General features: G+C 43.2%; 1 protein-coding gene across 3 annotated transcripts in view; it reads right to left on the bottom strand.

The window, feature by feature from the left end:
* Positions 1-86: 86 nt before the first annotated feature.
* GFM2 (GTP dependent ribosome recycling factor mitochondrial 2) overlaps positions 87-13,138 on the bottom strand; it is a 24,545-nt gene continuing 11,493 nt past the window's right edge. For 2 of the 3 annotated variants that reach the window (XM_062019481.1, XM_062019482.1), the window contains 11 exons: positions 8,793-8,873; positions 8,154-8,302; positions 6,720-6,860; positions 6,539-6,638; positions 5,451-5,640; positions 4,147-4,223; positions 3,513-3,651; positions 3,200-3,385; positions 1,764-1,879; positions 1,338-1,520; positions 87-917 (listed from right to left, as the gene is read on the bottom strand). In XM_062019481.1, coding sequence (XP_061875465.1) covers positions 789-917; positions 1,338-1,520; positions 1,764-1,879; positions 3,200-3,385; positions 3,513-3,651; positions 4,147-4,223; positions 5,451-5,640; positions 6,539-6,638; positions 6,720-6,860; positions 8,154-8,302; positions 8,793-8,873 — 1,491 coding nt within the window. In that variant the 3' untranslated portion in view covers positions 87-788. Of the gene's footprint in view, positions 918-1,337; positions 1,521-1,763; positions 1,880-3,199; positions 3,386-3,512; positions 3,652-4,146; positions 4,224-4,513; positions 4,932-5,450; positions 5,641-6,538; positions 6,639-6,719; positions 6,861-8,153; positions 8,303-8,792; positions 8,874-13,138 lie in introns of those variants that run through there. The other variant, XM_062019483.1, reaches the window with a different exon arrangement.

The raw sequence follows: 13,138 nt of genomic DNA, 5'->3' as shown, positions 1-13,138 counted from the left end.
TTTCCTTACATTCTAAAGTTGAGGGAAAATAAAAGATAAGACGGTATTTACTTAAATAAAGAGCAAACTTTATTTCAAAGTATGTTATCATTTGCCACTTTTCTATCTACTGAGATAACTGAAAATTGGAACCATTACAGCTTCAATCACTCAGTCCTCCCTATCTTAACATATTCTGGGCCTGGAGGGTAGGTAGGGATCACTGTCCTGGGAGAACGCTGCCAGGCTTGTGTATTTTGCATGGATATTGATTTGCGGCGGCATCTGTTGCACTTACTTGCTAAAAGCAAACTCAGGTAGAAGTTACATGCAGTTCTTAACTCTGGTTCAAAGTGGTTTCTAATGATACTGAAGTCATACACATGTACAGTTTAAATTGCTTTTTAAACATTGTTTCACTCATCTGAAAAAAATCAAGACGGGGCTGTCCAAATGGTAAAGTTTGGACAACAAGCTTCACAAAAAATTAGGCAGATTTAGTGCTCATTTCTGTGAAGAGGATTTGCATCACTTCTCATTGCTGGTATCTGTAACATAAGAACTTCCAAAGCAACCAATTTTGGTTGTGTCTCTTGTTTCAGCTGCTTTGCAAGTGCAAGGCTGTGCCACAAGAACAGTCTCTGGAACCTTCCCTGGAGCAGTTAAAAGCACTGGCTGCTCCTACAGCTACCAATTCACCATTTACCACAACCAGCTGGTCCCAGATTAACTCACTGGTGTACCTGAACAAGCTCCTGAGTTTAACACAGAGGGACAAAGTATAATTACTGTTCTACAGAGTAAAGCAATCACACCAGCCCCATCCTGCTCTGAAGAAGGGCGCTTTGTTCTTGACTGTTCAGGGCTTGGTAACTGGCCAATGCCAAGGTGAAGGTTGCTGAGCCTGATGTTAGAGAACGCAGAACTGTCGAGTAGCCCTGGACAAAATGGAGAACACGTTACTCGCTTTAGAAAGATGAGTTACCACAGAAAGCTACAGAGAGAGAGTCAGAAGTGTACCGCAACATACTAGTTAGTTAAGTTATATTAAAAGTGCAATACATGGAAGAGTCAATATACTTCAAAAAACTCTGTTCTCTGTAAAACCTGTTGCAGTAGCATTTGCTACTTCTCGAAGTTGAAAACATGCTGGTTTAACAATCTGAATCAGGTACAAAAACACTACTAGATTGATGGGCTCTTGCTTCAGACCTTCAATAATAAAAAGTGCAATAAAAAGCATTAATTCCAAACTTACTAATCTGTACAACTGGAAAAGTGAACTGAACCCCAGTTATTTTTAAGCACATGAAAAAGCATCCGATCTGCATTTTACTGTTAATGAGGTAACCCCATACCATCATTTCTGCTAGTGGAACAGCAGCAACCACAACTCTGTTGTCCTGACGACTCTGGATTTCCTGCACGCTGCCTCTCCTCTGTGCAAGGTCAGCGAGGGCTGCGCTCAGATGACCTTCACTCACGGTGATTTCTAGGTCCATCACAGGCTCCAGTATTTGTATGCCAGCTTTTTTCAAAGCCTGTGTGTCGGGAAGGAGAGTTATGTTGAGTCCTTTTTATTTATTTCTTTTTTTCTTTCTAATAAAGTGGACATAGTAGGTACTTAACACAGCCTCTCGAATTTCCCTTCCAAAAGCTAAGAACTCCCCAGCAAGGGCATTATGCTGTCAGAGAAGGGCAATTGCCAGACATTGATATGCACATATTTTCCCAGCAGTACCTGCTGCTGTTGTGTTCTACAACAGCTTGCAGTTTCACTGTACCTTCTGCATGCAGCGGGAGACACAGGCTGACACCATTGTGTGGGAGGTGTCAGGATGCACTGTCAGTGACTGCATCATCACATCTATATCCTGGACTGGGAATCCAAGCAAGGGTCCTAGACATACAAAAAAAAAAGGTGGAGGGGGGGATAAAAAAGCATTTTTGTTTTCAGACTGTTAAGAGGCATGCAAAAAACCTTGCAGGATTAAATTGGAACTTACTCCTTTCCCACAAGGGCACATGTACCAGTCTTGTTCCACCCTAGCTTTCCCAAAAGAGACAAAGGAGTGTAGACTCATACTTTCTTAATCTTTTTACCAAAAGCACAGATAATTTTCAAAACCAGAAGTTCTAGAGTGTGCTCATCCATACAACCATTTCCAAAAATCATGTTACATTATACATACGCATCATAGTATCTAAAACTTTTCCTTTGAAACAGGACCTCCTGTGAAAAGTTAGCAAAACCTGTGTAACCAGAAGCCAGAATATCTTTTGTATTTTCCTTTTCAACACATGCTGTGACAGCAAAGCTCAGTCCTAATCCACTACTTAAACTGCAGAGTTAACCAATTCCATGAGGGCTGAACCGTGTGTAGTGTCTTTGGTAGCTCATCTCCCTCCAACCTGGGACTCTCAGACCACAAACTGTATTGGACTGGATGGGAGATCTGAACCACATCTGAGAAAAACACGTAGCTCTTTTCCTGCAGAGAACATGGCCAGACAGATCTATTCTTTATTTTTTTGAAAGCACTTGAAGTAGTTTGAGTTTTAGGCTGGAGACAGCATGGTTCTGATGTGTCTTCAAGGAGCATGAGAAAGGACACGGGCAAGATTCACAGCCAGAGACGAGAGCTGCTTTCCAACTCAACAAAGCAACATGGAAAAAACCAGCTCGTGCTACTGCTTCCAGAATGATTGATACTCACAAGCCACCACCTGATAATTTGACTGTTCTTTGGCCCTGAAAAGCTATTAAATACTTCCCTTTTTGAATAGAGGATCTTTTAGTCCTTTAGAAAGCCTATACTTTGCAATTAGGCAAGGCTTTTTATTTTATAGTTTCATGGACTTAACATCAAAAAAACGTCAGTAAGTAATAGAAGTGTGGTATTTACATGTTAGCCTCCAAAACCACTTCTTGTCACATCACTGTGATTTATGTCACCAAGTAAGTACCTTATCTCTTACACCAGATTAAAAAACAAAAGAACTCCAAGCTCACTGCTGAGTGGCCGAGAAGAAACTAGCCTTAAGACCAAGACATGCTTTGAGGTTTCTGCAGTTAAGGAATGTTCAGAGTTGTCCTTTCCATCTACTGTTAACAGGTAGTATCTTAGTTTTCAAGCTACCAAGGAGTTTTTCCTACTAGAAACAAATCGCTTTTTATAGAAACGTATCACCAGTATAGCTGTCACAGCACATCCTTTACCTTGAATGAACGAATTGGTGATTCCATTTTCTACAGCTCCTTGGAGTTCTTCGGTTAGGACTTCAATGACACTTGCAGCATACTCGATGAGGGGTTTTGTCGCTGCTCTCTCCCCTAATCTGGGCCTCACCTCTAACTCTGCAGTTACAAAATGTCTTTTATCTCCTATTGTTTTGTCCAATGTATCTGCAGGGTTAAAAAAACAAAGTGAAACAACCTATTGGGATAAAAATGAATACATAAAATTCACCCAAAAGTTGCTCATAAGATCATTTAAAGTAAACCAAGCTACGAAACCATTTGTTCATTTTACCTGCAGCTTGGGCAGCATTTAGGATGGTTTCTCTGTACGCAATTTGCAGAGGTCCCAAATAAGTCTCAATTCCGTATTCACGTTTGATTCGGTCATGAATGATCTCTATGTGTAGTTCTCCCATGCCACAAAGGATAGTCTAGTAGGAAGGGAGTTAAGAGGGAAGAGTGAAAACGTGGAACACTCATCTTTTAATACAAACTTTAAGCAAGGACTTACTCCCAACAAAAGGTGGAGTATTTCCAAGGCACTAAGAAGCCTAGAGAGAAAACAGGACTGCTTTGGGTCATCTGACATAAACACCATGTAAATGAGAGCATGATTACCACTGCTGTGACCACTGTTAAAAAGGTCATCCTACATCATGTTACAGACTACGTAATCAACACTTTAAAACACTGAACTGTCCAAAACAAGTGGAGCACAGGGTAATCTCTACTCTGCAGAAGCACAAGTGGACAGGGCTCCAGTTCAGTTTTGATGCACAGGACTCTGTACATAGATGACACCAATATTGACAAGGTCCTTTTTATTCAAGAAAGTCTCCATATGTAAATGAACCCACTGAAGGGTGCACTTGAGCATTCTAAAATAAAGCTTGGTTACAAGGTGAGGAGTAGAAGATTCATCTTACTTGTCCTGTGTCAGGATCTAGCTTCACTTTTAAACTCGGGTCTTCACGCTGAAGGCAGCTCAATGCGTTATCCAAGTCTGCACATAAACAACAAACACTGTATCTAAAGAAACTTATTTGAGATTCACAATGAAAACCTAAACATCACTTTACTCATAAGGTCAAATCATATTCTCAGAAGCAATTAAAAGAACCCTGGAGAAGCACAGATTATGGCAAAGTCAACTCAAATCACCAGCAACTTCTGATCCTCTTCAACAAATAACTGCATGCTATAGAGTGCTTAACTATTAAAAATACCATTCCTAGAGTGATATTTTGTATGAAGACAGAATGGAACCTGCAAGTGCTTCCTCAAGCCACTAAAAAGTACTTCTGCCTTTTTACATACAAGAAAAAATCGCCAACTAACTCTTACATGACTTGCCTAAATATTTCAAGATGAGTCCACCACAAAAAAGTTCAAACACAAATTACCTTTTTCCAATTTCCCATCATTTCAGCTGCTAAGGAAGCCAGCTACAGGCAAACTCACAGCTGAGACTGCATTTATCTACCTTACAGACTTTGCAAAAAAAACCCAACAAAACTAAACAACCTCAAAACAAACCAAAAAACACACAAAACAAAACATCCAAAATGCTCAAAAACAGGAGCACCTTAGAACCAAGTGGCTCTGCCTGCAGACATGTTGCTCCAAACCTCTGTTCTACCTTGTTCCATTCCATCATACTACACTGGTACTTATCCTTTCTCTTCTTCACCCCCAGCTGAGCTCAGCTTTGCTAGGATGGAGACAGAGAGTTTAAAGTTTGTATTTCCAAAGGCTTGAACAACCAAAATATTACAAGTCACGCTGCATTTGTGAAGACTTCACACCATAGAGTAGAACTGCCAGTGAAGAAAAAACCCCACTTTTGAAGGTTGTACTCGGAACACACCAGCTTGACTGCAGCAAAACCAAGCATGGTTGTAGAAAGTGAAAATTATTCCACCTCTTCTTTCAAAATGAAGAACTACAACTTTTATAGACACAAAAACTAGAAAAGCAATACTACTATTACTGCTTGACATACTAATGGCAAAGAATATCGACAACCATGATCTAAAACATATCACCTGTGATAAACACCAAAAAGGGCCTCATGAGATCACCAGTTGATCAATTTGTGCAACTCACTCATGTGAGCTAGGTGTGTGTGGACTGGGTACAAGCACTGTTCCTGACAGAGGAAGGTATGGTTGTGCTTGAATAACTCATTTGTAGAAATATCTTATCACATTCTGAGGCAGCTACATTGTACCTTGCTGCTTGGCCATTGAAGGAGGCTCTATTGTACAGAAGAAGACTGGGTCGGGGATCTCAACGCCTGCCAGCAGAAGGCTCTCTGTGTCACTGGTAGGCCTCTTCTCTCCCCCAGCATCCCTTCCAGCTCGGCGTGCTGCAGCTACTGCTGAAGCCTTTGATGACACTATGGTATCTCCAGTGGCACTCTACAGATCAGCACCCACAAGACACAGGACAGGGAGAGGAGGGGATATGAAAAAAACAGTGCCAAAACCACCCTCTATCTGACTATCACTTTTCCTCAAAACCTCTTGTGCTAAACTCCACTTATTTACTTATCAACTACTGTAACTTCTCTCTTCTGAAAGAAGGAAAACTGCCCTCCAACTCAGACTGACACTTCTTTGTCCACTTCTCTGCATTTTAAATGTAACTTATCACTCAAGACACAAAGTCACAAAGAACAGGATTGGTAAATGAAAATTTGCTTATGTATGCCAAGGTTGGTTACACTTCAGAGAATCTGTGCAAATGAGATCTAAGCAGCCTGTTCATACCATAAAACACTGAAACAGTAAACTAATGTAAGTAAGCATGATACAAACATATTTGAACTGAAGTGAAACTGTGGCTTTTGGGTAACTTATTTGGAACGTCTTTCCCACAAGAGGTCTCTTGGTGGCATTATGTGGTATCATAGAATGGTAGGGGTTGGAAGGGACCTTTAGAGATAATCCAGTCCAACCCCCCTGCGGAAGCAGGTTCACCTAGATCAGGTCGCATAGGAACATGTCCAGGCAGGTCTTGTAGACTTCCAAGAAAGGAGACTCCACAACCCCTCTGGTATTTTAAGAGTTACATTATAAGCACAAACTTGGAGCCCTATCAAAAGACAGGTTCAGTTTTCAGTCATGTCTGTGTTATCAGTGCTGCATTTCCCAGGTCAATTACTGATGTTTGTACGTGGCAATATTTCATTTTAGGAGGAAGCATGTGTACTTCAAATAAAGCAAGTTTACATCCGTCACAACAATCAAGAACCCATCTGACATACAATGCCACAGAAGCAGAAAGCTCACTCACAGAATTGGTATTTTCCATTACCTGTTTTAACCCAACAGTAAGAGCAATGTTGCCAGGCATCAGGGATGGTATTTCAATTTGCTGGTCAGCAAAAGGCAGGAGTAGGCGGCTCATTCTCTCCCTGAAGATAAAATCCTTGCATTACTCCAGACTTTAACAGACACTGCAGTGCTACACTAACCCACACCTTTATCTTACTCACGTGCAACTTTTGTTAATGTTATATACAGCTGACTGAGGCTTCAGTGAACCCGAGTAAACGCGGACGAAAACCAGTGGTCCACGACACTTATCATGAAGAACTTTAAATGCTAGGGCACACAGGTCATCCTTGTACCACTGCCTGCAAAATAAAAAGCAGAATAAAAAGTATGCTTGTAGGATTACAGAATCCCCATAGAACAGTAGGGAATGGAAGGGACGTCTAGAATCATCCTGTCCAAACCCCTGCTAAAGTAGGTTCCCCTCAATCAGGTCACATAAGAACATGCCCAGGTGGGTTTGGAAACCTCCAGAGACGGAGACTCCACACCCACCCTCCCTGGGCAGCCTGTGCCAGGGCTCCCTCACCCTCACAGTAAAGAAGCTTCTCCTCAAATTCCAGTGGAACATACTGTGTTCCAGCTTGTGCCTGTTACCACTTGTCTCGTCACTGGACACTACAGGAAAAAGACTCACCTAATCCTCCTGACACCTGCCCTTTACGTAGTCATAAGTGTTGATAAGGTCTCCTCCCAGTCTTCTCCAAGCTAAATAACACCAAGTCCCACACCCTTTCCTCATAAGAAAGATGCTCCAGTTCCCTGATGAATCTTGGTGGTCTTGTACTGGACTTGCTCCAGAAGTTTTCCTGAGCTGGGAAGCCCAGAACTGGACATAGGACTCCAGATGAGGCCTGACCAGGGCAGGGTAAAGGGGGAGCAGAACCTCCCTCCATCTGCTGGCCACACTCTTCTTGATGCATCCCAGGATACCACTGGCCTTCTTGGCCACAAGGGCACATTGCTGGCTCATGGTTAGTTTTCTGTCAATCAGAACTCCCAGGTCTCTCTCTGCAGAGCTGCCCTCCACCAGGTCAATCCCCAGACTGTACTGGTGCATGGGGTTGTTCCATGGGGTCTCTGTACTTGTTCTTGTTGAATCTCACGAGGTTACTCTTTGCCAAAACCAATTCACTCAAACTCACACTTAAATTTCTACTCACTTGAGAAGCACTCTGTTTCTTATTATAGTATTAAGAGAGGTAGATTTTAAAGAACCATCATTTATACCAAAAACCTAAGCACTTCCAGCTGCAGCAGGATACATATTTAATGTGTCTCAGCCGGTACTAAAGATGATTCCTAGACCTCAATTTTGTAAAACAGCAATATCCAGTCTACAAAAATCAGACTTTAGAACCTTAAAGTGCAAGTGTGACAGCTGGAGAGGAATACACACAGTTCCAGTAGCACTAGCCAAAGCAGGCGCAGGACTCAAAGCATTTTTTTTTAAATGTCAGCATATCTTTACTGTTATTTAACACCTAAAAACAATAAACAAAAATGCTCCGTTCTGATTTGTAATGATCTCCTTTTATGCTTTCCTGCTTATTTTTTTCCCTTGTTCCTGACCCTCCTTTTCTCCCTGTACTTACAGGAACTGATACGAACGCTCATTAGGTGCAGGCAGGTACATGGTAACGGCATCCAGCAAGGGCTGCACTCCCTTGTTCTTCAGCGCACTGCCACAGAGCACGGGCACTGCTTTCTGAGCCAGCGTGACTCTGCGGATGGCAGACTGTAGCTGCAAAAAACCAATTGTTTTCTGTTAACCTGTGAACTACAGCTTAGCCTTAAATTGCACTGCAGCCATCAGATACTGCTAACAAACACCTGAAACTTAAAAAGTGTGTTTGTGAGTATTACATCACTCATCTCCAACTCCTTCTGCTGCTTTTAATGAGCTCCAAACCATAAACCCAAACGTGTAGATGCAAAACGCAAGGCACTACTTTTAAGATTTCTAAGCGTTTTATGCAGATCTGCAGCTGTTCTTGTTCTTTTTCTAGCAGTCCTTTAAACTACAAATGTCATACCTCACTATCTTCAACATGCAGCATTGGAAGATCCAGAACAATTCACAGCAGCTAGGAAGCTACTAAGAACCAGCAGCTCAGACACAAACTACACTGAGTCCATCTGGATGTGTCAGAGGAAACAAAACTCAGCCCTTCAGAATAATGGCTTCAGAATAAGTAAAAACTTGTTTGGAAATAATGAAATGTAAAAATTACCTTGGCAGCGGGTATTAAGTCAAAATTTTCACTACATTCTCCTAGAACCAGTTCTGCAAATTCATCGTCCAGATCCGCAACCTTCAACAGAACAGCACTTTATTAAGACACAAGTCTTAGTTATTTAGGATATGTAGCTAAACAGAGCGGGAACAAAGCCTTTAAAGAGTTCAGAGACCATAAGCTCAAATGACAGAAAATTACAGAAATGAAGGTTTTGAGCAAGAACGGGGTAGGGGAACAAAAGAGTGAAAAACAACTTATAAAGCTCCTGTCAGGCAAAACATCACTGGGAGAGATAACGCTTGAACTTCTCCCTGAAACTGAAAGAACCTGCAGCCATACAGTGACAGCCATGAATGTGTTTCAGGTCTGCATGTAGTGTTTGTGAGCCAAATGATACAGAGATAGAAAAAAAAAGAAGACATGAGCCTTCAGGACTTCGACTTTCCTCATGGCAAAGGCTTGCAGGTCCAAGAGATCATCTGTGTTTTCCAACAGTACCATTTGGCTTGACAAATAAATTCAGGACTCTCTAAACCCCATCTCAGGTACACCCTTGCACTGCCACAGAACACTCAACAGGACGGAAGGCACCTGATTCCTCTGGTGGCTACCACAGCAATTGGACAAACACCAAAAGGAATCATTTACAAGCAATCAGAAGTCTAATCAAGCTAACAGTTAAAACATGACAGACAAGGGAAAACGTTCATTTAATTAAGCGAAGGCAAAGTATGCAAGATGGCTTCAAACTACTAAATTTAACAGTGTTTACCCTAAGGGGACTGTTAAGAGGATAGATAGTGTGTCCACAAATATTTTACAAACAGAAGTTTATCTCAAACTATCACGCCACTGGTTGGCCCCTTCCTGCCACAAGAGAGGCCCGGAAACCACAAGAAAACTCCTCAACGTTCTTACAAAGCTTTCTATCTGACAGTACATTTATTAAGATAAGGTGCCAAGTAGTAACACCCTCATTTAAAACCCGGGCATTTAAAAAAACAAATTGGATATGTGTTTTACTGAACTCTGATCAAAGAGTTCACTAAACACATCTTACAAAACACATCTCTCTGATTCTGATGTTTTAAAATGAAAAGAGAGGCTACCACTTCCTGTTCATGCACTTGCACAGTGTTACTCAAAGTTGCAAGGAGGGCAGTCCTTCCCGCAAAACAGATGAATATCCAAGACAAACTCCCAGACTTTTGCCTACAAAAGTATTCATTCAATGCATATAAGCAAATCAAGTGTAGTTCGGAAAAAAAAAAATCCAACCTTTTTCACTTGGAGGGAAAACTTGCTTAGAATCTCTCAAGTACAACCAAATTTTCTGACATCGTTACATCAATTACTCAAAATAATGTGAGACCTTCAAATGCCAGCAGAGGGGAGAAGGGGAAACACTATGGGTGAGTTATCACAGAATCACACAATCTCAAGGGCTGGAAGGGACCTTGAAAGATCATCGAGTCCAACCCCACTGCCAGAGCAGGATCACCTAGAGTAGGTCACACAGGAACTCGTCCAGGTGGGTTTTGAATGTCTCCAGAGAAGGAGACTCCATAACACATCTAGGCAGCCTGTTCCAGTGCTCCCTCACCCTCACAGTGAAGAAGTTTTTCCATGCGTTTCTTTGGAACCTCTTATGTTCCAGCTTGTATTCACAATCCCTTGTCCTATCACTGAACATCACTGAGAACAGCCTGGCTCCATCCTCCTCACACCCACCCTTTACATATTTGTAAACATTAATGAGGCCACCCCTCAGTCTCCTCCAAGCTGAAGAGCCCCAGCTCCTTCAATCTTTCATCAGAAGGGAGATGCTCTGCTCCATCATCTTTGTGGCCCTGCACTGAACTCTTTCCAGCAGCTCCCTGTCCTTCTTGAACTGAGGGGCCAAGAACTGGACAAAACATTCCAGATGTGGTCTCACAAGAGCAGAGTAGAAGAGGAGAAAAACCTCTCTTGACTTACTCATCACCCCCCTTCTAATATACCCCAGGATGCCATTGGCCTTCTTGGTCACAAGGCCACATTAACTGGCTCATGCTCATCCTGCTGCCCACCAGGACCCCCAGGTCCCTTTCCCCTACACTACTCTCTAACAGTTCATTCCCCAACCTGTACTGGTACATGGGGTTATTCTTTCCCAGATGCAAGACTCTACACTTGCCCTTGTTGAATTTCATTAGATTTCTCCCCACCCAACCCTCCAGCCTGCCCAGGTCTGCTTGAATGGCAGCACAGCCTGCTGGTGTGTCAGCCACTCCCCCCAGTTTAGTATCCTCAGCAAACTTGCTGTCAGTGCCCTCTGTTCCCTCAGCAACGTCATTCATGAGTATATTGAACAGTACGGGTCCCAGCACTGACCAGCAGACCAACTAGTCCCTGCCCCATTGATCACAACCCTCTGCCTTCTTTCCTTCAACCAGTTAACGATCCACCTCACTACCTGATCATCCAGCCCACGCTTTCTCAGTTTTGCTGCTGGATGCCGTGTCAGATGGTGTCAAATGCTTTAACGAAATCCAGACAAACCACATCCACTGCACTACCACCATCTATCCACCTGGTTACATCTTCATAAAAGGCTATCAGGGTGGTCAAACATGACTTCTCCTTGGTAAAACCACATTGACTGCTCCTAATGACCCTCTTGTCCTTTAAATGCCTGGAGATAGTGCCCAGGATAAGTTGTTCCATCACCTTTCCAGGGATGGAGGTGAGGCTGACTGGTCTGTAGTTACCCAGCTCCTCCTTCCTGCCCTTTCTGAAGACTGGAGGGACATTTGCTTTCCTCCAGCCCTCAGGCACCTCTCCTATTCTCCACAACTTACTGAAGATGTTGGAGAGCGGTTTAGCAATGACTTCCACCAGCTCCCTCAGCACCTGTGGGGGCATCCCATCAGGGCCCAGGGATTTATGCACATCCAGATTGCTCAACTGATCCTTAACCCAGTCCTCATCAACCAAACAAAACTACTCCTTTAACCTGACTTCCTCTGGAGCCTGGGGCTCCCAAGGACAGTTTCCAGCAGTATAGAGAGAGGCAAAGAAGCCATTCACTAACTCTGCCTTCTCTGTATCCTCTGTCATGAGGGCACCTGCCCCATTTAACAGTGGGCCTACATCGCCTCTAGTGTTAAGTTTTATCTCCAATGTATTTGAAGAAGCCCTGTTTGTTGTTCTTGACCTCCCCTGCAAGGCACAACTCCAATAAGGCTTTAGCTTTCCTAGTTGCCTCCTACATGGTCTGATGACAGCCTTATATTCATCCCAAGTTGCCATCCCTTCCTTCCGTGATCTACAGACCTTCTTCTTCCACTTGAGTTTGCCCAACAGTTCCCTGTTTAACCATGTGGGTCTCCTGACACCCTTGCTTCATTTCCTACCTGCTGGGATTCTCTGATTCTGAGTCTGGAAAAAGTGTTCTTTGGACAGAGACAAACTATCTTAGGCCCCTTTACCTTCTAGTACTCTGTCCCATGAGACGTCCTCTAGCAATTCCTTGAAAAGGCCAAAGTTGGCTCTGTTAAAGTCCAGGTCCTGGACGATCCTGTTTGATATTCTGTTCCTATTGCACAAGATCCTGAACTCCACCATCTCATGATTGCTGCGGCCAAGGCTGCCCTCAACCTTTACTGCTTCAAACAGTGCTCCTCTCCTAGTTGTCACATCCACCATTTGCATCAAGAAGTTACCATTGATGCACTGAAGGAACCTCCTGGACTGTAAATGGCAGCTGTGTAGGTGTTCCAGCAGATGTCTGGCTATCTGAAATCCCCCATAAGAACCAGGGCCTGTGATTTTGAGGCTGCTCCCAGCTGCCTGTAGAAGGCCTCATCAACTTCCCTATCCTGATCAGGTGGCCTGTAATAGACACTTAAAGGAGTGTCACACATGCCAGCCTGACCCTTAATTCTAACCCACACTCAACTTGCCCCTCAACCTCACTTGGACAGAATTCAGTACATTCCAGCTGTTCTTTCACATAAAGAGCAACTCCACTACCTCACCTTGCTGGCCTGTCTTTCCTAAAAGGACATAAACAATCTAAATGGTGGGTGTCAGGAGGTTGGGACATCCCTCTTTTTGATGGTATCTAGCAACAGGACAAGGGGTAATGAGATGAAGCTGGAACACAAAAAGTTCCACTTAAATATAAGAAAAAACTATTTCACTGTGAGGGTGAGGGAGCAGTGGCACAGGCTGCCCAGGGAGGATGTGGAGTCTCCTTCCTTGGAGGTCTTCAAGACCCACCTGGACATGTTCCTATGCAACTTGATCTAGGTGAACCTGCTTCTGCAAGGGGGGCTGGGCCAGACGCTCTCTAAAGG

This window comes from Colius striatus, chromosome Z, assembly GCF_028858725.1.
Source record: "Colius striatus isolate bColStr4 chromosome Z, bColStr4.1.hap1, whole genome shotgun sequence".
Classification (NCBI taxonomy): domain Eukaryota; kingdom Metazoa; phylum Chordata; class Aves; order Coliiformes; family Coliidae; genus Colius; species Colius striatus.
Note: the sequence above shows the minus strand (reverse complement) of the source record. Positions and strands in the feature narration are given on the sequence as shown.